Here is a 25,233-nt window from a genome sequence, read left to right as displayed (position 1 = left end):
CTGCCTTGGCAGCAGCAGCATTCCACAGTAATGCTTTGCTTTGTGTACCGGAGCAGATAAACATGCCGACTGTCAGAAATGGAGCTTTGAAAGGGGATATCTGCATGCCTGCAGCTGAGTTCAAAACAATGACCAGACAATTCACATCTTTTGTTATTCCATGGCAAGGCTGTATGTAGCTCTGCTTTTAAACTTGTGCAACTTTGCATGTAGACAAGCTCTTTACATGCAAACAAGGCCAAAGAGAGGTTGACATTGGAAGATTAAAATAGGAACTGGAGTCAGAACTAGAAAATACGTTTCAGAACGAAACGTATTTCTTTGAGCTAACTTTTCCACTGCTTAAAAAAAAAATTCCCCACAATCAGTGGATAGAGACAAGAAGAAAAAATCTTTTAAAATAAGGTGGTCAAACATCACAGTGGTGAACGCAGTTTAAATATCACAAGTTCTAAGGGCAAAAAGAGAAAGAAGCTAGACAAGCAATCTGGAAGCTACAAAAGCAGATATTGTCTCAGATTACACACACTTGTTTTTGTACCTAAGGCACCACAGTCCCTCCCTGCTGCCTGGAAATACAGAGGCATGTTTCAAAGAGTACAGTTCCCAGCTAGGTGCCAATTTTTCAGCAGTTATTTAGGTGTCTAAATAGAAGTTGGCCTGTCATGTTCTGGGGTGCAATCTAGAACAATGAGGCGTATCACCACCTGCCCTGCAACGTTAGGTGCCTCATAGTGCATTGCTTTTGTAGCACTCAAACTGGGCCACTCATAAACAGCATGCAGGTCACACCCTGAGTATCTGGGTATAGCTACAGCCCTGGTCCAGCAATGCAGACTCCAGTGTCAGCAACATACCAGCCACATTCTGGCTTCCAGCAGCCTTGGTTACTACCTGTAGGATGACCTCCACACACGCCCAGTGCCATTTTCCCAAAAGCATGTGCTCTGCACTGTTCAGCCCTCTCCTAGACTGTTCAGCTATTAGCAGTCTGTTGCTCCCATAACACTGAATTAGTTTTGATTAAAAACTAAAACAAGTTTGTTTAACTACAAAAAGAGATTTTTCAGTGAGTACAAGAATAAGGTATTAAAATCAGAAATGGTTGCAAGAGAAATAAAGTTAAAACACTTTCTATTAGCTAAAACTTACCAAACTAGACTTGGTTCAAGGTAAAATCCTTATTACACGTTCCCAGCAACATTACTAACCAAATTCTCAGATCAGGAACTCCCCCAAAGTCAAACAGCTAGGCTGATTCCTTTGTCTTCTTAGGTGAAAGGGAGCAAGAGAAAGAGACACAGGGGTGTTTTTGCCCCTCCCTTTTGTAGTTCAGTCACCCTTTGAAAAGCATTTTCCTGAGGGTTTCTCCTAGATAAAGTTCCATCCCACTGAGATGGCACAGAGTCTCATGGTGAAAGAGGTTCCGTGCTGTTGCTTGCTAGAATGCAGATCCATCTGTTCCTGCCCTCCTTCTTTGCTAAAGAATGGCCACTTGACAGGTGATTGTCAATCAACTTTGATGATACCTGGCGAGAGGCCTTAGCTTGTCCTTTGTCTTTGACTTGTCTGGGAAACACGTCAGTCATAATTTCAGTTTATGTTCATATAATGTAGCTGCACATATGTCACCATGATAATATTGACCAGCGAGCTATTCATTTTCAAATGATACCTCACAAGGCATAGTTTGTACAAAGATTATTGCAATAGTGTGCAGGGTGTGAATGCAGGGGTGAAAATCTGGCCCATCTGTGCTGTTCCAGGCTCTTGCAACTACTGTGTCTTTATGAATGCGTCCACTGAACTCAGTTTCTCAGAGATAAGGTGCAGAAGCAGAGGCTAAGGGAAGAGCAGGGATTGGGTGAGGTGCAGAAGCAGAGGTGAAGGGACTTGCCCAGCAAGATGGCACTGGAAACCCCTCACTCGCACACTCTATTGCCGAATCTATTGCAAACAGCCGCACCCCAGCCGCAGGTGATGGGTCTCTCTGGGCTAGAGGGGAGCCGCCAAGGCCAGGAAAGCACTTCGTGGTCCCCTGTGTCTGCAAAGGGGAATGAGTCGTGGGGCACTCAGCCTAGGGCACAGGGGCCGAGCTGCCCCACGGCAGACCCCCCCCCCGCGGGGCCAGGCCGACCGCATAACGGCAGCTCGGGACGCGCGCCGAGCACAGCCTGGGCCCAACCCACACCGCCTTTCCCTCGGAGCCTGCCTGAGTGACAGGAGGGGCTGAGCCCGCAGCACTGGAGCCGGCCTGAGGGGGCGGGGCCTCTGCCCTGCCCCCCCCACCCCGCTCCCGGCATTCCCTGCGTCAGCCTCCTTGCCTGGGCTCGGTGCGGGTCAGTCCCCCAGCCGCTGCGCTAGCTCTATGGCCGCCTACAGCAAGTACCTGACCGCGCGCCACTCCGTCGTGGCCGGCGCGGCCGCCTGCCTCCTGCTCTGCCTGCTCAACAAGCGCCGGAGAGCGGCCACCAGGCACGGGTAAGGGGCGGCCCAGGCTGGCAACGCCGCCCCCGGAGTGGGGGGAGGGGAGAGAGGGGGTTGGGCTGGCGGGGGGGGGGTGGAGAAGTGGGGGGAAGGGTAGTTGTGGCTTTTATGGAGACGAGAAGGGGGCGCAGGAGAGGCAGATGGGGTGGTTGAGGGACTGAGAAGGGGAGAAGTAAATGATGTTTGCGGGATGAGAGAGAGAAGAAGGGCAGAAGTAAGATGCGGAGAGCCCTGCTAGTCTCCCACCACCCCTAGGCCTGGCCAGGAGAATGCTGGGGTTTATTTGTCTTCAATGCCAGAGCGTGATCTCCTCCCCCCTGTGCATGACATGTTCTGCCAAGAAACCCCCTTCTGTTCGGCAGACAAAGCTGTCTTTCTCCCTCACCATTCACTCTCCCTCAGTCTGGTAAGTGCGGCTGGAGAGAGAATTCACAGACATACAACTTTGAGAGTTAAGGTAAATTATATCCATCCTTAACAAATAATGGGCCCTGTTGCACAGAACGGTGATTGGGCTGTGAATAATGTACCTCTGTTCTATGCTGTATGTTAGAATAGTGAAGTATGTTCCATCAATAAGAAATTCAGGGAGAGGGAGATCAGATTCTGTATAGGGTTACCAAGTTTGGTTGGACGAATTCCTGGAGGTTTCATCACATGACTTTATCTTTAATTCCTGTAGACTCCAGGACAATCCTGGAGGCTTGGCAACCCTAGTTCTGTAGCATATGAGGTTGAAATTTTGGTATATTTGTTTTCATATGTCATTGTGTTAACTAATCTGTGTAATTGAAGAGTGAGTTGTGTTATGAAGTTTTTCCTGTTGGGGAAATGTAGGAGAAGGTGCGTGATATGTTAGGAATGCATTTTAAATTCAACCTGCCCTTTGCTGTCACTCTTGCTGGACTGAGTAATTGAACATGTATTACAGGCATATGGCATACTTAACACCTACACAGTACTTAACTTCAAAGTGTTGAATAAACATAAACAAATCAGGATGGTGGATCTAGAAGATGAAATGGTTTGTAGCAAGATATACTGTAGTAGGAGTAAATAGCAGATTTAAGTAAGAATTTAGCAATGATTGAGCAATAACTCAATTTTATTTTGATACGTGTCTTTCATAAAAGCTTCACAATATTAAAAAATTAATTGATACATTATATATTAAGAGCTACCAATAGGGCAGGTTCTGAAAGCTGCTTCATGATGGTGTGTTGCACAATGACAGAAACAGTAAGAAAGGACTCCAACTATTGTAGGAAGTTGTCAGTTTATCAGAATGACAGTAAAAATGGTATTTCTCAGGCTATTTTTTTAATTCAGCAAAATATGCCAAAGCAATTTGAGGTGAAGAGCCAAACCTGTGTTTCAAAATTAAAGGGTTTGGGGTCTTATAGGATTTTTGTAGTTATTTCTTTTGTTTGCTTGGACAAGTTAGGCATAATATTGCTGAGCTGATTTTGTTTGAGGACCTGGAAGTGGTGAGATTGGAGAGGCATTCAGGTACTACAGTCCTAGGTTTTCATACTGTACCTATCTAAATATATTATACTTCTGCTGCAAGTGGTAAGAAGAAGCTCTGTGTCAAAAAGATTTATTTTCATAGGTGTCAGTGAACATGTAGAAGTGGGAGTTTAACCTTAATTTAAGAGACTTGCATTTGGAGTGTGTCATTTTGTGTGATGCCTTGGGTTTTGCCAGGTGTAACCCTAAAAATACTGTTCCTAATGATCAGTTATATACTTTAGAGAGGAGCCCAAATGCTGTTATTACAAGATGAATTAGAATGGTGTGGAGAGTGTACACATATCTGGGGAGAAGAGATTACTTCCAACTAATTAAACAGGCGATTTGAATTAAAACTGCCTGACCTAATTTGGCCTTCTTTCTGTGTCCAGACTGCCAAAGATATTTTCAAGGCCCTTACAAATGTATCTTGATTGCTGTAATTTCATTCTCCTCACCTTTGACTGATACAACCTTGCCATCCTCAAATCTAATCCAAATGCTTCTGCTAAAATAATTTTCATTGCTTGTCACTTTGGTCATGTCATCTTCTCCTCAGTGTTCCTCCACTGGCTTCCTCTTCTCCAGTGCATCCAATATATATATGTCTCCTGTCAGTACTTTTGAGGCTCTCTACAACTTAGTTAGACCCTATCTAGTAGTTCTAGTATGTTTTTGTGCCATCATCTCCAGTCTTTATCACATATCCAGCCTGTCATAAATATAAAGGGAAGGGTAACCACTTTTCTGTATACACTGCTATAAAATCTCTCCTGGCCAGAGGCAAAACCCTTTCACCTGTAAAGGGTTAAGAAGCTACAGTAACCTAGCTGGCACCTGACCCAAAATGACCAATGAGAGGACAAGATACTGTCAAATCTGGAGGGGAGGGGACAAAGGGTTGGTCTGTCTGTGTGATGCTTTTGTCGGGAACAGATCAGGAATGCAGCCTTACAACTCCTGTTAAGTTAGTAAGTAATCTAGCTAGAAATGCGTTGGATTTCCTTTTGTTTAATGGCTGATAAAATAAGCTGTGCTGGATGGAATGTATATTTGTTTTTGTATCTTTTTGTAACTTAAGGTTTTGCCTAGCGGGATTCTCTATGTTTTGAATCTGATTACCCTGTAAGGTATTTACCATCCTGATTTTACAGAGGTGATTCTTTTACCTTTTCTTTAATTAAAATTCTTCTTTTAAGGACCTGATTGATTTTTTTCATTGCTCTTAAGATCCAAGAGTTTGGGTCTGTGTTCACCTGTAGAAATTGGTGAGGATTCTTATCAAGCCTTGCCCAGGAAAGGGGGTGTAGGGCTCGGGGGGGGATATTTGGGGGAAGACGTCTCCAAGTGGGCTCTTTCCTTGTTCTTGGTTTAAAACGCTTGGTGGTGGCAGCATATGGTTCAAGGACAAGGCAAAGTTTGTACCTTGGGGAAGTTTTTAACCTAAGTTGGTAAGAACAGGCTTAGGGGGTTTTTCATGCAGGTCCCCACATCTGTACCCTAGAGTTCAGAGTGGGGAAGGAACCTTGACCTGGTGGCAGAGCAGTGGGATCATTTTGAACCAGAGACCATTTTGAACCAGAAGCACTGCAGGATTTTAAAAGGTTTTGTAAAAGGTGATTGCAGCTGTAGATTCTGTCTCTCTGCCTGCGGGACAGAGCAGCAGGCATAACAAAAGGATTTTTCTGTAGGCTGAGAACAGCTATCAAGAAAAAAAAAGGGGGGGGGGATATCAGGTTACAGCACAGCAAAATTGTACAAGCCAGTTTTTTCTTGTTTTGTTTTCTTTCTAATTCTCGGGTGTAAAGTTAGTTAAGAACAGAGAGGTTAGGATGAGAGACTGCACTGTTCAACAGAAGTTGGAATTAGCCAGATTTGAGGTTGAGGAAAAACAAAAGGAACATGAAAGGCTGGTAGAACTCAGACAGATGGAAATGGAGGCAAAAGAAAAATAAATGGCAGCCAAAGAAAGGTCACAGCGTGGAGGGACACTGGACCACAAGTGTCGGCTATCCGTGCTTCCTTGGTGGACCCCAGTTTAATCAACCCAGAGATCCAAGTGACCATTCAACCCTTCAAGTCCAACTCTTTCAATTTGCCTACAGCCAAGTTGCCTGTCCAGTACAGGGCTGGTCAGGAATGTGGACTTTTGCAGTCTATGATGATTATCCCATCCCCATGCTGTTGGGGGAAGACTTGGCCAATCATGTGAAGGTAGCCAAGAGGGTGGGAATGGTCCCCCACAGCCAGGCTAAGCAAGCTGTCACACCTAGCTCTGTTCCGGAAACTTCTACCAGGACCCGGTCAGAGGCGATGGAACCGGACCCCATGCCAAAGTCTGCAACAGCAGTAGTAGAGCCAGTCTCAGAACCGGAAACAGCGGAACAACCAGAACCATTGTCAGCACTGAATCCAGTACTTGCAACCCCAACACCAGAGGGAACCACTGAACCTGCACCGGCAGCAGCAGATAACCCTACACGAGAGGCTCAGCTGGAGCCTGAACCCCAACATAGTGCACCAGCGGAGAGCGGTTCGCAGTCAACGGAAACAGCCCCATCACCTGCATCGCTTCCAGAGGGACCAAGCCTAGGTCCACAATCCAATGAGGAACTGATGTCTCCAGCATCAAGGGAACAGTTCCAGACTGAACAGAAAGCTGATGAAAGCTTCCAGAGAGCTTGGATGCCGGCACGGAGCAACTCACCGCCTCTCAGCTCTTCTAATCGATCCAAGTTTGTTGTAGAAAGAGGACTTTTATACAAGGAAACTCTTTCTGGTGGACACCAGGGAAGACTGGCATCCTCAGAGACAGTTGGTAGTTCCAACTAAGTACTGAATAAAGCTATTTAAGCTTAGCCCATGATCATCCTAGTGGCCATGCTGGGGTTAACAGAACCAAAGACCATTTGGGAAAGTCGTTCCACTGGGAGGGAATGGGCAAGGATGTTTCTACCTATGTCCGGTCTTGTGAGGTGTGCCAAAGAGTGGGAAAACCCCAAGACCAGGTCAAAGCCCCTCTCCAGCCACTCCCCATCATTGAGGTTCCATTTTGGCAAGTAGCTGTAGATATTCTGGGTCCTTTTCCGAAAAAGAGACCCAGAGAAAAGCAGTATATACTGACTTTCATGGATTTTGCCACCCGATGGCCGGAAGCAGTAGCCTAAGCAACACCAGAGCTAAAAGTGTGTGCCAGGCACTAGCAGACATTTTTGCCAGGGTAGGTTGGCCCTCCGACATCCTTACAGATGCAGGAACTAATTTTCTGGCAGGAACTATGGAAAGCCTTTGGAAAGCTAATGGGGTGAATCACTTGGTTTCCATCCCTTACCATCATCAAACAAATGGTGGAGAAGTTTAATGGAACTCTGGGGGCCATGATATGTAAATTCATAAATGAGCACTCCAGTGATTGGAACCTAGTGTTGCAGCAGTTGCTCTTTGCCTGCAGAGCTGTACCTCATCCCAGTTTTCACCATTTGAACTTGTATATGGCAGCACGGTTAAGGGGCCATTGCAGTTGGTGAAGCAGCAATGGGAGGGGTTTACACCTTCTCCGGGAACTAACATTCTGGACTTTGTAACCAACCTACAAATCATCCTCTGAATCTCTTTAGCCCTTGCTAAAGAAAACCTAAAAGATGCTCAAAAAGAGCAAAAAGCCTGGTTTGATAAACATGCCAGAGAGAGTTCCTTCAAAGTAGGAGACAGGTCATGGTCTTAAAGGCGCTCCAGGCCCATAAAATGGAAGCATCGTGGGAAGGGTCATTCACGGTCCAGGAGCGCCTGGGAGCTGTTAATTATCTCATAGCATTCCCCACCTCCAACCGAAAGCCTAAGGTGTACCATATTAATTCTCTAAAGCCCTTTTATTCCAGAGAATAAAAGGTTTGTCAGTTTACAGCCCAGGGAAGAGACGACGTTGAGTGGCCTGAAGGTGTCTACTACGAAGGGAAAAGCGATGGTGGTGTGGAAGAAGTGAACCTCTCCATGACCCTTGGGCGTATGCAGCGACAGCAGATCAAGGAGCTGTGCACTAGCTACGCGCCAACGTTCTCAGCCACCCCAGGACTGACTGAACGGGCATACCACTCCATTGACACAGGTAATGCTCACCCAATTAGGGTCCAACCTTACCGGGTGTCTCCTCAAGCTAAAACTGCTATAGAACGGGAGATCCAGGATATGTTACAGATGGGTGTAATCCGCCCCTCTGAAAGTGCATGGGCATCTCCGGTGGTTCTAGTTCCCAAACCAGATGGGGAAATACGTTTTTGCGTGGACTACCGTAAGCTAAATGCTGTAACTCGCCCAGACAACTATCCAATGCCACGCACAGTTGAACTATTGGAGAAACTGGGACGGGCCCAGTTCATCTCTACCTTGGACTTAACCAAGGGGTACTGGCAGGTACTGCTAGATGAATCCGCCAAGGAAAGGTCAGCCTTCACCACACGTCGGGCTGTATGAATTTGATGTGCTCCTTTTCGGGCTGTGGAATGCACCCGCCACCTTCCAAAGACTTGTAGATGGTCTCCTAGCGGGATTAGGAGAATGTGCAGTCGCCTGCCTTGACGATGTGACCATATTTTTGGATTCCTGGGCAGAACACCTGGAATGTCTACAAAAAGTCTTTGAGCGCATAAGGGAGGCAGGACTAACTGTTAAGGCTAAGAAGTTTCATATAGGCCTAAACAGAGTGACTTACTTGGACCCCAGGTGGGTCAAGGAACTATCAACCTCCTACAGGCCAAAGTGGATGCTATTCAAAAGGGGCCTGCCCCAAAGTCAAAGAAACAGATCCAATCCTTCTTAGGCTTGGCCGGTTATTACAGGTGATTTGTACCGCAATACAGCCAAATCGCCGCCCCACTGACAGACCTAACCAAAAAGAAACGGCCAAATGCAGTTCAGTGGACTGAAGAGTTTCAGAAGGCCTTTAACCAGCTTAAAGCGACACTCATGTCTAACCCTGTACTAAGGGCCCCAGATTTTGACAAACCGGTCCTAGTAACCACAGATGCGTCCGAGCGTGGGGTGGGAGCAGTCTTAATGCAGGAAGGACCAAATCAAGAGTTCCATCCTGTTGTGTTTCTCAGCAAGAAGCTGTCTGAGAGGGAAAGCCACTGGTCAATCAGTGAAAAGGAATGTTACACCATTGTCTACGCTCTGGAAAAGCTACGCCAATACGTTTGGGGATGGCGCTTCTACCTGCAAACCGACCATGCTGTGCTACAGTGGCTTCATACCGTCAAGGGAAATAACAAAAAACTTCGTCGGTGGAGTTTAGCTCTCCAAGATTTTGATTTTGACATACAACACATCTCAGGAGCTTCTAACAAAGTGGCTGGTGCACTCTCCCATAAAAGTTTCCCAGAATCAACTAACTATAATCTCTAACTATACTACTAACTACTAAATATTGTTAGTCTTTATACAGTTAGTAGTATATTTAGGGATGCCTGTGTCTTATTAACTCTGTTTTCCCCTAGAGCTCCAGGAAGAAATCACATCCAGTGTTTCATCCTATCTGTGATTGGGGGGGCGTGTCATAAATATAAGGGAAGGGTAACCACCTTTCTGTATACAGTGCTATAAAATCTCTCCTGGCCAGAGGCAAAACCCTTTCACCTGTAAAGGGTTAAGAAGCTAAGGTAACCTAGCTGGCACCTGACCCAAAATAACCAATGAGAGGACAAGATACTTTCAAATCTGGATTGGGGGGGGAACAAAGGGTTGGTCTGTCTGTGTTATGCTTTTGTCAGGAACAGATCAGGAATGCAGCCTTAGGACTCCTGTTAAGTTAGTAAGTAATCTAGCTAGAAATGCGTTAGATTTCCTTTTGTTTAATGGTTGGTAAAATAAGCTGTGCTGGATGGAGTGTATATTCCTGTTTTTGTGTCTTTTTGTAACTTAAGGTTTTGCCTAGCAGGATTCTCTGTTTTGAATCTGATTACCCTGTAAGGTATTTACCATCCTGATTTTACAGAGGTGATTCTTTTACCTTTTTCTTTAATTAAAATTCTTCTTTTAAGAACCTGATTGTTTTTTTCATTGCTCTTAAGATCCAAGGGTTTGGGTCTATGTTCACCTGTAGAAATTGGTGAGGATTCTTATCAAGCCTTGCCCAGGAAAGGGGCTGTAGGGCTCGGGGGGATATTTTGGGGGGGAAGACATCTCCAAGTGGGCTCTTTTCTTGTTCTTTGTTTAAAATGCTTGGTGGTGGCAACATACGGTTCAAGGACAAGGCAAAGTTTGTACCTTGGGGAAGTTTTTAACCTAAGATGGTAAGAATAGGCTTAGGGGGTCTTTAATGGAGGTCCCCACATCTGTACCCTAGAGTTCAGAGTGGGGAAGGAACCTTGACACAGCCAATTATCCCACAAGTATATATGCTTATTTTCCATGATGGCCTTTTTACCTGATATAATCTTCCACCAAAAATCCATTCATCCACTTCCCTGTCCTCCAGACTTTTTCATAAGACTTACTTCAGCCATGTAGCTTTCACAATGTTACCAGTCAAAAGCTAGGCAAATGATGAGTTACACTGTATGCATCATTAGGCTACATGAAAGCACACTCTTATTACTGTTGCCTTGCCCTGCTTGCAGTCTGTCAGTTTCATTCACCTATTGCATCTTGTCATTAATTTAGATTGTAAATGACTTGGGGCAGGGATCATTTTACCAGATTTTTTTTGTATGGCCTCTGAGTTATTAAACTATAAATAATAATCAACAGTAAGCTCTTGTGCAAATCTCAAAAAATTATTTCGAAGTGTGTTGCACCATTTAAATCCTGTGGGGCTATTACACAAGGTGTATGTGTTTTTGGGGGTGGGGGGACAGAGTGGATGTGCTGGGGGCTTCTTGCTGGTCCTGAACAGATCTCTCTAGAAGGGGTAACGGACTAGAACTATGGATCTAGTAGCTGGGTAACTGAGTAAGGGGTGTGGAAGAGTTGTTGCCTCTATTCCACCCTGTAAATTGGTCTTTTTTGTGGGTGGAATTCTTTCCTCTATGTAGCTTCTCTGTCAGTGCTGATAATATTGCTTGAGTGCAGGGAAAAGTGAATTTCACCTTTAAAAATTTCTGGACTTTGAAATCCTTTTGTTTGAGGAGTATCATGAAGGATGATGTAGGTATTGTAAGCCCTAATTTAGGAATCAAATCATATAAAATAAAGGTTAGAAAATCATTTTCTTAAGTAAATCAAGGAGTTGCTTGTTCGGAGAGCCAGAACACATGTGTCTTGCACAAAGTGTCATAGTACCTATCCTAATTTTGCTTTATGCAAGGCAGTTGCAAAAATGTTTCTTCTCTGTCAACTTTCACCTGCTTGTTTGATGCCTTTGGGATTAAGGGCAAGGTAAAGTATGACTCAAGTCCTGTAGTAACATAAAAGTTCCTTAAGTAGTGTAATAATCATATATTGCGTATCTTAGTAGGGGAAAGGTCAATTACTACCTTCCAGTTGAATGTGTCTCAACATTTTGTTTAGAAGATCCACAAAACTAATGAATGATGTTATAAAACTTAAAAGTGTAGTATCATTTAGGAGCATTTGTTCTTTTGCATTGTGATGCATTCTCCTAACCAAACTGTGCAGAAGTTATTAAAAAGAAGTGGTACAAAACATTGTTTTACTGGAACTACTCTGTTAGTATTCTATATTAAAACCTCTGACTGAAATATCCGTATAGTGGAATGTTTCACAATAAATTGCCCTGTTTTTCAATCAGTATTATCCTCTCAGACATGATTTTTGTTTATCCGGAGTGGACTAGACTTGCTTAGTTTACTTCCAGAGCTGCATAAAAATATAAGTGAAGTTGTGGCTTCTGTTAGAATTTTAAATTTAGACACATGTGATACATAGAAACTAGTCCTATTTGAGAGATTACATCATGCTGAAATGTGTTTTTTTCCCCCAAGTACATCAATTAAGATTTGTTGATGTGAACAAAAATTATTCCAATAATTGTGGTCAGTGTCTGACAGCTGAAAATCGTTGCTTCTGTTAAAGGGGCTGACTTAAAATCTGTTTTAGCTTTTAAAAGCATGGGGTTCTATTCTCCACTGGCAGCCATTGAAATAAATTAAAAAGAAAGATTGGACAACCAAGAATGAAATCCTGCCTCAGTCCTTGCCCCATATCACCAGAGCTCAATAAGCAAGTTTAATCTTTTAGTACTTTGTCACAAAAGTCTGAATTTTGAAATGGCTATTAGTGTAATCAAGTAAATAATTGATACTGAAATAACAATTGTGTGAACCATAAAGTACATGAAAATATTGATAGATATATATATAACCAGTGGAGATAACTCTCAATCCATATACCTACCATATACCTAGTATACTTAGTACATACTAACTTTATTGTGTCTAGGCAGAGATCTGTTTTGGTATGGTGTAATTATAATATCTGATTGCATACAAACACATCCTGGGTGAAATTCTGCCCCCTGGAAGTCAATGGGAAAACTTACATTGACTTCAATAGGGCAGGAAGTTCCAGCATATATTTTGTCATTCATAGCACATCTCTTGGGATGTGTCCAACCAAAAAGAAGATGGAGTGATACAATTTTGCAAGATCTAAGAGCTCTCTCTATGTGAATTACCATCAGTGGGAAAAATATGCCCTTGACAGAGTGACCAAGGACCTTCAGGTAGAGACAGGGAATAAGTAAGCTGGTCATAAGCAACCTTCTTGTGGTTTCACTTTATTCTTCCGCTTGTGGTTAGAAGTAGTTACTGGGCCCAAACACCATGTGATTTGTAATGTAACAAAAAATGTAAAATATTTTTGATTTGGTAGTGGTCCCTGGTCAAAACATTCTAATGGGTAACTGTTAACTTTTAATTCTCTTTCTAGACATATTTCAGATTAATTCAAGGTGGTACTGGAAGAGTAGAATTCTTTGGTGTTTAAAGACCTGTGAATTCCAATGTAATATAATTATTGTATCCTTAAATAATTTGCCATACAAGAAGCAATTCATCTTTGAATATTTTACTTTTTGAGATTAAAACACTGGGCTAAGTGCTATTTTTGGATGCACTGGTGTCACCCTCCTTTTAAGTCAGTCACATCTGGGGGTAGAACTGATCGTGACACTCTAGTTAAGGTTGCCTCACATTTTCCATTATAAGACTGTTGTGAGTTGCTTTTATCTTTGTAAAATGTAAATTGGGCTGAAATTTTTCAAGTTTGGTGTCTGCTTCAAAATGAATTTTTGTGGAAAGTTTCAGCTAAAATGGTTCAACTGCTTCTGGGAATGAGGTTGGGGAAAATACATAAGGAAAACAATGTTAAAAATGTTGACAGTTATTGAGACACTCTAGAGCCTTCATGTTTTGGAACAGAAATGTAACATTTGATAGGGCGTTGCCTATTGTCAGGGATATACCTTTCGCTGTTCCCACGAAATCTGGCCAAATTTGGCCACCTTACAACTCCGTATGCAAATCAAATTATCACTAGAGTTTTGGAGGCCAGCAGCTAAATTTTCCAAAGATTCCCTCTGTACTGACCATACTCCATCTCCCCACAGCTCCTACATGCCAACAGGGCTAAGCTTACTACATCCCAGAGTTACAAGAGCCGAGCAGGACTTTTCCTACATTTGCTCCTCCTGGGTGTTCAGTGGCACTGTAGCACCAGCAATGAGAACTGAAATCAAGGAGACTCCATCCTGGTGCTCGGGTAGTGTGGAAAAGGAAAAAGGTGCCTACATGGAATGCAAAGGGGGGAGGCACAGAAGCTGCCTGGAAGCAATATGAGAAGAAGGGGACATGGACTGGAGCATGGAAAGGAATAGGATAGGAGCAGAGGGGTAGAATAGGGATAGGCTGCTAGAGTATAGGGGCAGAATGTTTTATAACAGCGCTCGGCAACCTTTGCCACGCGGCCCGCCAGGGTAAGCCCCCTGGTGGGCCGGGCCGGCTTGTTTGCCTGCTGGGTCCTGAGGTTCAGCCGATCGCAGCCACCACTGGCCGCAATTCACTGCTCCAGGCCAATGGGGGCTGCGGGAAGCGACAGCCAGCGCATCCCTAGGCCCGCGCCAATTCCCAGAGCCCCCATTGGCCTGGGGCAGCGAACTGTGGCCAGTGGGAGCTGCGATCGGCCAAACCTGCAGATGCTGTAGGTAAACAAACTGGCACGGCCTGCCAGGGCGCTTACCCTGGTGGGTCGCATGCAAAGGTTGCCTATCCCTGTTCTATAACCATTGAGCACACTCCCTTCAAAAACCTGGAATTGACCCAGGATTTCTGAGCCTAACATTCCTTTGTTATCTCTAGCAAATAGCCGTGAAATTTACTGGCAAAACTTGACTTTTCCTCTAGATGGCTCAACCACTACAAGGAGAACAATTTACTAGTGCTATGGGTTTTTTAGCTCAAGTGGCAAAGGTCTGTTCTGTAGACCTGAAGGTCCCGACCCTGCTGACGACGCATAAGGTCGGGGATAAGCATGGTTCCATGATGGAATTTCTGTTTTTTCTGTTTGCTTCCCTAAAGGTTTAGGGAAATTAAAATCCAAAAAAGGCATTAAGAAAATGTTATGGTTGAAAAGTGAAACACTCAGAAGTTAAGAAAATACCAAAATTAAGGTTCCCTATACAGTAGTATGTGATCATGTAATTAAAGACTATATCCTAATGCATAAAACATCAGGAGACCAAATTAAGATTGTACAGGCTACCTTAGTTTAGTCATTTCCTATTTTTTGAGTGTTCGACTTTGCAACTGTGACATTCTTTTAACATTTTTTAAAAATGTAATAGCTACTAATTTGATTGTTTCTAAAGTTATTTAAGAAATATAGTGCTTGGAAACTAATTGAATTGTAAACTCAGCAGAGCAGCTATGTAGCTTCTGTGAACTGCCTACTATTTCCGGGTGCTATATAATAAAAATAAATAGATTGGTCTCCTTTAGATCCCAGTGTTCTTACATCACTGTAAAAGCTTCCTTACAAATCAATATGGACTTTGCTCATATTACAAATACATCATATGATCACTTTCAAACACCTGCTGTAGTTCAGGTGAAAAGCAATATATACTCTACTGTTGACCTAAAACACACTTGGAGCCAGGTCCTCTTAGTTGAAAGGTAATGTATTATCTGATTACAATACTTATGCTCTCTGATTACCCTGTGATCAGCATACCACATAGAAAAAGAAGCCTGGAAAAGCAAAAAAATGTTCAGAGCTTGATTACTCTAGAAATAAAATCTCTTTAAAGAAACTTGATATTGATTCTAATGTTTCAGGTAATGAGAATTGTTCCTCTTTTTGTGTGCGTGTAGTAAAACTTGGTTGAGTAAAAATACAGCAAAAGAAATATATTTTACTTATTGAGTGCTGATGGTTGATTGGCTTTGTACAAATGTAGATAATACAGTACTTAGTACAAAGCCCCAGAATTGTGTGCTACTTTTGGTTTCTAGCTTACATATAAAATACATAATTGTCTCCAGTGAATGCTCTTTGGAAATAAGTGCTACTGATGTTACTTTTTAATAGTAAAATATGGGTATAGTTTAAAAGAAAATGCAATACCTATTGATTAGCAGTGTTAGAGAGTTAAACAATTAGTTTAAACTTTGTGCTTGTCTACATGGGGGTTTAATCCACACTAACTTCAGTTGGTCTGATCTGGAAATATCTGCATAAACGTAACACAACTCCTTGGAGCGCTCTAACTCTGCATTTATTGTGAACTTTGGAATTCTCATTCAATGAGTGCTAATGCAAATTGAGCACTTGATGCAAACTGAGCTAGTGCAATCTATTGTTTATGTGCACGAATTGCTGCCGCATGCTACTTTGATAATCATCCAGCAGCTATCCACACTGCATTGAAGATATGGATGACTGAACTGTGTGTTTATCTGTGAGTCCTCCACTGCTCTGGGGCCAAGCTGTCCAGATGGCCCCTCCCCTGTTTAAAAGCTCAGTCCCAGGATTGGCTTATTTGCTCAATATTCCTCTAGCACCCTTTACAACATGCCTTGAGCAGTTGCTTAGAGCTGCTCTGAGACCCTAGATTTCATCGCCATCTGGGGAGAAGCAACGGTGCAGGAAGCTCTTGGGCCCAGCCACCATAATAAAGATGGGTTCATGGACATTGCTAGTCAGTTGTTCAAGAAGAGTCACAACCAGGATGCCTTCCAGTGCCAGATAAAGAGCAAACAGCTCATGAGAACTTACATTAAAACCAGAGATGGTAGGAAACTGTCTGGCCGTGGATATATAGCCTGTCCATTTTTTGAGGAGGTGGACAGGTTTTTTCATAGTTAGACCACTACTGAACCCAAGGAAGTTGTGGACTCTGCCCTCCTCTTCTCTCTCTCTGCCCCCCTTCCCCCTCCCGATTATTACATTTCCTGTGACTGCTCCCTGATTTTTTTATTTAAAAATGCCGCCCTCCTTGCACTATCTAAAGGCACTGACCTCCCGCAGCGGTACCCTCCTCTTCTGGCACTGCAGCCCTAATCCTTGCCCTGTGCAGAGCAGAGGGGGCAGGGGGCTGGAGAGCAAGTCTGGTTTGCACTCACCCCACAGCAGTGGCTCCTATGTCCCACGGACTAGGCCTGCTGCCCTGCACTCACCCTGCAACAGCAGCTCCAGGTCTTGAGACCTGGCATGCGGGGTTTTAACACTGGTCATGTTTGCCCATGTTCCCCCTGTCATGACGGAGGGTCAGCTGGGTCTAACTTGAGTGGCATGTGAGCTGGATCACAACACGCAGACAGGGGAGCTGGATCTAGCTCTGTGAGACAGGAGCCACAGGAACTGCTGCTGCAGGGTCGGTCACAGACACAAAAAAAGACACAGGCAAACAGACAAATCACTCTGACTTTTTTCCTGCCATGACAAGTGTCATAAATATAAAGGGAAGGGTAAACCCCTCTAAAATCCCTCCTGGCCAGAGAAAAAAATCCTCTCACCTGTAAAGGGTTAAGAAGCTAAAGGTAACCTCGCTGGCACCTGACCAAAATGACCAATGAGGAGACAAGATACTTTCAAAAGCTGGGAGGAGGGAGAGAAACAAAGGGTCTGTGTGTCTGTCTATATTCTGTCATTGCCGGGGATAGACCAGGAATGGAGTCTTAGAACTTTTAGTAAGTAATCTAGCTAGGTACGTGTTAGATTATGATTTCTTTAAATGGCTGAGAAAAGAACTGTGCTGAATAGAATAACTATTTCTGTCTGTGTATCTTTTTTTGTAACTTAAGGTTTTGCCTAGAGGGGTTCTCTATGTTTTGAATCTGATTACCCTGTAAGGTATCTACCATCCTGATTTTACAGGGGGGATTTCTTTATTTCTATTTACTTCTATTTTTATTAAAAGTCTTCTTGTAAGAAAACTGAATGCTTTTTCATTGTTCTCAGATCCAAGGGTTTGGGTCTGTGGTCACCTATGCAAATTGGTGAGGCTTTTTATCCAACATTTCCCAGGAAAGGGGGGGTGTGTGCAAGTGTTGGGAGGATTGTTCATTGTTCTTAAGATCCAAGGGTCTGGGTCTGTAGTCACCTAGGCAAATTGGTGAGGCTTTTTACCAAACCTTGTCCAGGAAGTGGGGTGCAAGGTTTTGGGAAGTATTTTGGGGGGAAAGACGTGTCCAAACAGCTCTTCCCCAGTAACCAGTATTAGTTTGGTGGTGGTAGTGGCCAATCCAAGGACAAAGGGTGGAATATTTTGTACCTTGGGGAAGTTTTGACCTAAGCTGGTAAAGATAAGCTTAGGAGGTTTTTCATGCAGGTCCCCACATCTGTACCCTAGAGTTCAGAGTGGGGGAGGAACCTTGACACATCCTGTTTGCTTTTTTGACTGCTGCTGCACGCTGCATGAATGTCTTCAGAGTTCTCTGAAGACGTCCACGCAGTGTGCAGCGGCAGTCAAAAAGATGACTCCAAGATCTTTCTCCTGATTAGTTGTAGTTAAATTAGCCCCCATCATATTGTATGTATAGTTGGGGTTATTTTTTCCAATGTGCATTACTTTGCATTTATTAACATTAAATTTCATTTCCCATTTTGTTGCCCATTCACTTAGTTTTGTGAGATCTTTTTGAAGTTCTTCAGTCTGCTTTGGTCTTAACTATCTTGAGCAGTTTAGTATCATCTGCAAACTTTGCCACCTCACTGTTTACCCCTTTCTCCAGATTGGTTATGAATAAAGTGAATACGATTAGTCCTAGGACTGACCCTTGGGGAACACCACTAATTACCTCTCTCCATTCTGAAAATTTACCATTTATTCCTGCCCTTTGTTCCCTGTCTTTTAAACAGTTCTCAATCCATGAAAGGAGCTTCCTTCTTTTCCCATGACAATTTAATTTATGTAAGAGCCTTTAGTGAGGGACCTTGTCAAAGGCGTTCTGGAAATCTAAGTACACTATGTCCACTGGATCCCCCTTGTCCACGTTTGTTGACCCCCCCGCCCCTCCCAAAGAACTCTAATAGATTAGTAAGACATGATCTCCCTTTACAGAAACCATGTTGACTTTTGTGCAACAATTTATGTTCTTCTATGTGTCTGACAATTTTATTCTTTACTATTGTTTCAACTAATTTGTCCGGTATGGACATTAGACTTACCAGTCTGTAATTGCCAGGATCACCTCTGGAGCCCTTCTTAAATATTGCCGTTACATTAGCTATCTTCCAGTCATTGGGTACAGTACCTGATTTAAAGAACAGGTTACAAACCATAGTTAATAGTTCTGCAATTTCACATTTGAGTTCTTTCAGAACTTTTGGGTGAATGCCATCAGGTCCCAGTGACTTGTTACTGTTAAGTTTCTCAATGAATTCCAAGACTTCCTCTAGGACACTTCAATCTGTGACAATTCCTCAGATTTGTCACCTACAAAAGATGGCTCAGATTTGGGAATCTCCCTAACATCCTCAGCTGTGAAGACTGAAGCAAAGAATTCATTTAGTTTCTCTGCAATGACTTTATCGTCGTTAAGTGCTCCTTTTATATCTTGATTGTCCAGTGGCCCCACTGGTTGTTTAGCAAGCTACCTGCTTCTGATGTACTTTAAAAACATTTTGTTATTACCTTCTGAGTTTTTGACTAGCTGTTCTTCAAACTCCTTTTTGGCTTTTCTTATTACATTTTTACATTTAATTTGGCAGTGTTTATGCTCCTTTCTATTTACCTCACTAGGATTTGACTTCCACTTGTTTTTTTTTCCATACTCCCCCTGCTATGGCATCTGCAATGGCTAGACCTCCAGGACAGGGCTTTTATCAGTGGCTGAGTAGCTGGCTAACCTGAGGGTGAAGAAACGGAGAACACAGGATGACATGTTTGGCAATCTCATTGCAGACTTCCTTCCCCCCCCCCCCCCCCCCCCCCGTTCTCCCAAATGAAAGCAATGGAGAGTTGGAGATTGTTTTTGCGGTCAGAGAGGGAAAAAGAAGAGCAGCTATCCAGAGAGAGTTGCACTGGCCAAAGACACTGTAATTAAAGAGGGACAAGCAGAGGCAACTCCTGGAGGCAGTATGGAAGCAGAATGCTCTGCTGGAGTGCATACTGTCTGTTGGCCCACTGTCAATCTAGTGCTCTCAATCAGGACCCAGACAAAATCTGCACAAAATGGTTCCAGCTCAGGGCAGCGAGGACAACTACATGTGGGAGCCCAACTCTTTGAATCATCAAATACCCCTGTTAACTTTGGGCCCCAACACGCAACATAAGTACAACCCTACTGGGTCATAGAATATTATGGTTGGAGGAGACCTCAGGAGGTCATCTCGTCCAATCCCCTCCTCAAAGCAGGACCAATCCCCAACTAAATCATCCCAGCCAGGGCTTTGTCAAGCTGGGCCTTAAAAACCTCTAAGGGTGGAGATGCCGCCACCTCCCATGGTAACCCATTCCAAAGGTCCATCTAGCCCAGTGTCCTGTCTTTCGACAGTGGCCAATGCCAAGTGCCCCAGAGGGAATGAACCGAACAGTGATAAAGTGATCCATCCGCTGTCACCCGTTCACAACTTCTGGCAAACAAAGGCTAGGAACACCATCTCTGCCCATCCTGGCTAATGACAACACCAGAAGGGAGAAGAATGAGAAGAGGCAGAGGCAAGAAGTATAGTTGCCTATGAAATGGAGACATTTCCCCCCCCCCCCCAACACTGTTTAACTTTAAGACATTTGTTTATTGTTCTAATCAGGTTTATTTTTGATTGTTTAATAAAAACTGTTAGAAATTCATTTACAAAGAATCTGCAGTGCATGGTGCAACAGAGCAATTTTCTGCAATATGCTTAAAAGACAATATTGTGTTAAGTTTATGTATTATTGTGGGCTAGGATTGTATGTAACCTCTTTAGAAGGGAGATGTGATAGATGTAAGACCTAGGAGTTCAGAATACTATATTGAAAATGTGCCAAACAAGTTAGGACCTTTGGGCCAATAAGTGTTAAGAGGATTTTACTGGGGAATCTCTAGGCAGAGGTTAATGCAAATTACCCAGTTCTGGTTATGCAAAAACCTAGTCTTTTGAAGATGTGCCCTTAGAAAAGGATGAGTGTCTGCTGATTACCTGTTACAGAGGGCCAAGGTCAACAGCCCAAGCTATATAAAGAAATGGCTGATCTGCCCAGCCCAGGTCCTAGTTCTAGATTTAAGAGAGATGAACTTGTAACCACAGGGAAACCCCACTTGTGGGTTTTGAAGGACTAAAAACCTACCAGAGCCATAGGTTGGAGTTGAAGTGACCTCTGGTAAGCTTTTTAGCATGTGTGTAGGTTGTTTTAATATTGTTTAACGTATCGTATGCAGTATATACTAAAACAAGATAATGTTTTTATATGTTTAATGCTTTTACCTTGAGAATAAATGTGCTTGCTTAGAAGGATCTGTGTTTAACCTATAACTGTGGGTATAGTTGGTCATAGTCTTTGGAGAAAAAGCCAAGCTCAGGCACTGGCCTGTTTAGGCAGACTGGCTTGCTAGGGATATCACAGTGTAAATCAGGCAACTGTGAAGCATTAAAATTTCCAGTCAAAAGAGAGTGAAACATAGGTTTCCACACAGGAGAAGGCTGGGAGTTGGAAGTCTAAAGCAGGTGCCCTTAGTGGACTACAGAGGGGGAATACAGGTGCAGTTGCCCTGAAACTGAGACACTTGGTGTTGTCAGACGTCACCAGTGTGGTGCTCTGCTCTATTCAATGTTGATAACAGTCGGCTGCATGCATGTGTTCCCTCTGTGTGCTGCCCCAGCTCTGCAGATCACTGGCCCAGCAGACCCCGAGAGAACGCCCAACTCCGATAAGGTACGAAGGCACTCAGCCAGGTTTATTGTCAAACAAAGCACAGTAATAGTTTCCAGCAGACTTTACAGGACATACTGCCAATATGTGCCCCCTGACAATGGACGCAGCTCAGTCAGTGGCGGGACACTCCACTGCCCCCAGGCTGTACAGAGACACTGCCTCAGGGATGCATTCTTATAACAAACAAGTTACATATCATTCCTGACGTATTGAGGTGCAACCTCTCTACGTAGCGAGGTACCGCCTCTCACCTTGTACATGTTGGTTTGAACAAAACAACTCTATCCATCATATTACCCTTTTGCCCCTGTCTTTAGGATGGGTCAGCCTGTTACTTGTTATGTGTGTGGAATGTGCAAGTATTGGAATGTTCTGGTATCTCTAGTGTCCAGTACCTTTTAGGTATGTATATTTTTGCAACATCAGCCATTTCCTTGCCAACTTCTGTGAGCAGGGCCTGCCTCTAGCTCACAGCTTAACTTTGCTTTATGTTAGCAAAGTCTTGACCATTCATTTAGTTCAGGCCTTAGGCCTCATACCGGGCCTCTGATACAAGGGTTTATGTTTCAGGACTGTATCTTCCCACATTTGGTGTACACACAGAATTACTCCTGGGGGAATTTTGCACCACTGTGCAATACAGAAATGAAAGTTGTTTGCACCCCCACTCCGCCCCGAAATGGGATGCAGAGATGTTGGCTGCCACTAGGGTCTGCTTGACCCGGCAGAGCCCAGCTCACAAACAGAAGATAAGGCCAGGGGTGGGGGAGGGAACTGGAGTGTTCCTAGTAGCTGCAGTTCCCAGCACGCACTAAAGGAAGGAGGTGGTGGAACTGCGCAAGAAACTCTGTGCAAGCCCGGTACCCAGCATCAGACTGTTTCTCCCTCTGGATCCTTGGGCTCTGTGGGGTAGAGGGTTTGAATGTCTGGGCTGGGGGCCGGGGGCCACAGTTGGCCTCTGGGGAGTAGGGGATGTGAATGTCTGGTCTGGCAGGGGGACGGCTGGGCTCTGGGTGGGAGGGGATGAGAGTGTCTGGCCCCCCGGCTGGGCTCTGATAGTGAGGGGGCAGAGAAACAGGGATGGGGCTGTCATATGGGTTTCTTTAACTCTCTACTCCTGGGGGAATTTTTTCCTGTATCTGTATTGTTACAGACATTTGCTGACAGGTATTTTTGAATAAATTACCAAAATAATTGAAACTGGTGTGTTATATAGAGTTATTTTGACAAATATAATTTGCAGAATTTTGTAGAATTTTAAAACGTGCACAGAATTTTTAATTATTTGGTGCAGAATTCCCCCAGCAGTAAAAAATGTAATTTTTGCATACAAAATTACAAAGTCACAGACACAAGCTAAAAGGAGTGCCACAGTGTGCTACTTCTACCACCCATAAAGGAAACTGCAATTCTTCCAATCCATTTCTCCTCTTCTTCCCCTCCCCATGGTTAACAGCTGGATGTACAGCTGTACACTTTCAAGCCTGATACTCAAAGTAAACTGTGGGACCATACCTAAGTTTTATGTGTATTCCAATGCAGAAACAAAGGCAAGTTCCAAAACACACTTACAAATTCAGGAAGTGGCTTTTCCTCCTGTAAATATTTCAGAACCAGTGTTTGCACAATACAGTACTTAAGTGTTTGATCTACTTGCATAGTTTGGAAGTGAACATGTTTTTTCAGGGACACTGGAAACCTTTCACCACTCATTTCAGAGCATTGCGAGTTGGTTTCTCATTGAAAAGGAAATCAATTTCATGGAGTCAGGTTACTTTCTAAATGTAAGTTATTTATTTATGCTGTATACACCAGTCCTTGAACAGAGGTCGTCACAAACAGCGTGAAGGCAATCCCCTTTCAGAAATCTCACTCCAAAAACTGATGCTTGGTTTGAAGGAAGCAACTGAAATATTGAGAATAGAGCAAACACTCTTGCTGATTGCAACAGGCCTCCAAAATAACGCTCATTACAAAATTAGCAACAATACATTTTTTGCCAGTCTGTACGCTGTTCGCGTTTAAGAAAAATAACTTGTAAGACTAATAGCACCATCTGGTGACTCCTGCCATAATACTATATCCCTCTTCTTTGGCCCACAATCAATAACAATTACTCTACACACCACCACTGTGCCTCTCCCTGTGAACACTTCTTATTAATAGCAACATATTATAGTAGTTCACAAATCCAATATGTCAAACAGTCCTTAAATGATTAAAATTTTAAAGGACAAACATCACCCAAATCAAACCACATAAACTAGGAAATACAGTATCATCATACAGAGGGCAGAGTTAAAGTTGTCTAGATGGCTGCAACACCCAGTATTACAATAACTGTTGACTTTTTTTGTGGTAAATACTGTCTGGGTGTGTCCATTTGGGAAGTGTCCATTGTCTGGGTGTATCCATTTCCATACTTCCTGATTTTTGTGGTTTTGAAGTGGGTGTTATTTGCCCTTAGCAACTGTAACTGTACTTTTGTTTGATGCTTTTGTCTGTTACCAACATTTATTTAATTATAGACATTTCTATGGCACTCATCACCAAAATACCTGAACATCTCACATCCAAATTATGTCAAGAAGATAGAGCTCTTCTTCCTTATCCATTTGACATTTCTCTACAGAGCAGAGTGAGGGTGAATTCCTTTTGTGTAGGTATAACTATTACATAATTGTTTAGGAAAGTCTTTTTTTCATATATGTATGTTGCACCTTGCTTTGCAAATGGTGAGATTGTGGCTTGACTTGTGTGCAAGTTTGTTCCATAATTATAGACTCTTCATTCAGAACACCCTTCTCTCTGCCACTGCAAGAAGACATACTGTTAATTCCGCTTATTAGCAACTCCTCTGTTGCCAGCAAAAAGTTGCTATTATCCGGCAGTTACTAATAAATGGAAGGCCGGTTTGCAAGGCACCAGCCAGGGAAGGAAGTGCTGGGATGTGCCTTCCTTGGCTGCAGTCCTGCAAACCTGCTTGTGGCAGAGAACAGCATGGTGTGGGTCTGCACGCTAGATGTAGAGGCTTTCTACAGGAGTGGGAGTGTGGGACATTTGGAAGGGCTGCGCCATACTTCCTCTGCACTCTCCAGGAATCAGAAGTCTAGGTACAGTCCCCCAGCAGGATGCAGCCCAGACTGTGCAGAGAGAGGTGCCACACAGCTCCAGCTTCTGGGCTGCAGCCCATTATCTCCTGTGTAGTCCCTATGTGTGCAGGCTGGTTTCCAGGGCTGCAGCCCCTGAAGGAAGTGCTGGAATGGGTTGAGCACTGGCTTCAGGCAAGTTTGTAGGGTGATGTCCAGGGAAGGTGCATCCCAACGCTTCATTTCCAGGTTGCAGCTCTGCAAACCTGCATGCCTGGCACTTCCCAGTGCTTCCTTCTCTGGCTGCAGCCTTGCAAACCTGCTGCAGGTGGGGCGTTTGTTCCAAAAATGTTAATAAGCAATATGCCATTGCCGATATCCAAATCCCATTGACGTTAAAGTCAATGGGACAGGATTCATAGAATCATAGAACTGGAAGGGACTTCGAGAGGTCATCTAGTCCAGTCCCCTGCACTCAAGGCAGGACTAAGTATTATCTAGACCATCCCTGACGGGTGTTTGTCCAACCTGCTCTTAAAAATACCCAGTGATGGAGATTACACCGCCTCCCTAGGCAATTTATTCCTGTGTTTAACCACTCTGACAGTTAGGAAGTTTTTCCTAATGTCCAGCCTAAACTGCCCTTGCTGCAATTTAGGGCCATTACTTCTTGTCCTATCCTCAGAGGTTAACATCAATTTTTCTCCCTCCTCCTTGTAACAGTCTTTTAAGTACTTGAAAACTGTTATCATGTCCCATCTGTCTTCTCTCCTCCAGACTAAGCAAACCCAATTTTTTTCAATCTTCCCTCATAGGTCATGTTTTCCAGACCTT

The 25,233-nt window shown here is 43.7% G+C and overlaps 2 protein-coding genes across 5 annotated transcripts in view; one reads left to right on the top strand and one right to left on the bottom strand.

Moving 5' to 3' along the window:
• ARHGAP29 (Rho GTPase activating protein 29) overlaps positions 1–2,286 on the bottom strand; it is a 134,017-nt gene extending 131,731 nt beyond the window's left edge. The window contains exon 1 of the mRNA XM_048862178.2: positions 1,153–2,286. The gene's annotated coding sequence lies outside the window, so the exon portion shown is untranslated. The remainder of the gene's footprint in view (positions 1–1,152) is intronic.
• Positions 2,287–2,297: 11 nt separating this feature from the next.
• The window catches only part of ABCD3 (ATP binding cassette subfamily D member 3), a 65,120-nt gene continuing 42,184 nt past the window's right edge, over positions 2,298–25,233 (top strand). The window contains exon 1 of one of the 4 annotated variants that reach the window (XM_048862183.2): positions 2,298–2,481. In XM_048862183.2, the coding sequence (XP_048718140.1) occupies positions 2,369–2,481 (113 nt within the window). In that variant the 5' untranslated portion in view covers positions 2,298–2,368. The other 3 variants (XM_048862185.2, XM_048862182.2, XM_048862184.2) reach the window with 3 other exon arrangements.

Source organism: Caretta caretta, chromosome 8, assembly GCF_965140235.1.
Source record: "Caretta caretta isolate rCarCar2 chromosome 8, rCarCar1.hap1, whole genome shotgun sequence".
NCBI classification, from domain to species: Eukaryota; Metazoa; Chordata; order Testudines; family Cheloniidae; genus Caretta; species Caretta caretta.
This window is presented reverse-complemented; position numbering and strand designations above follow the sequence as displayed.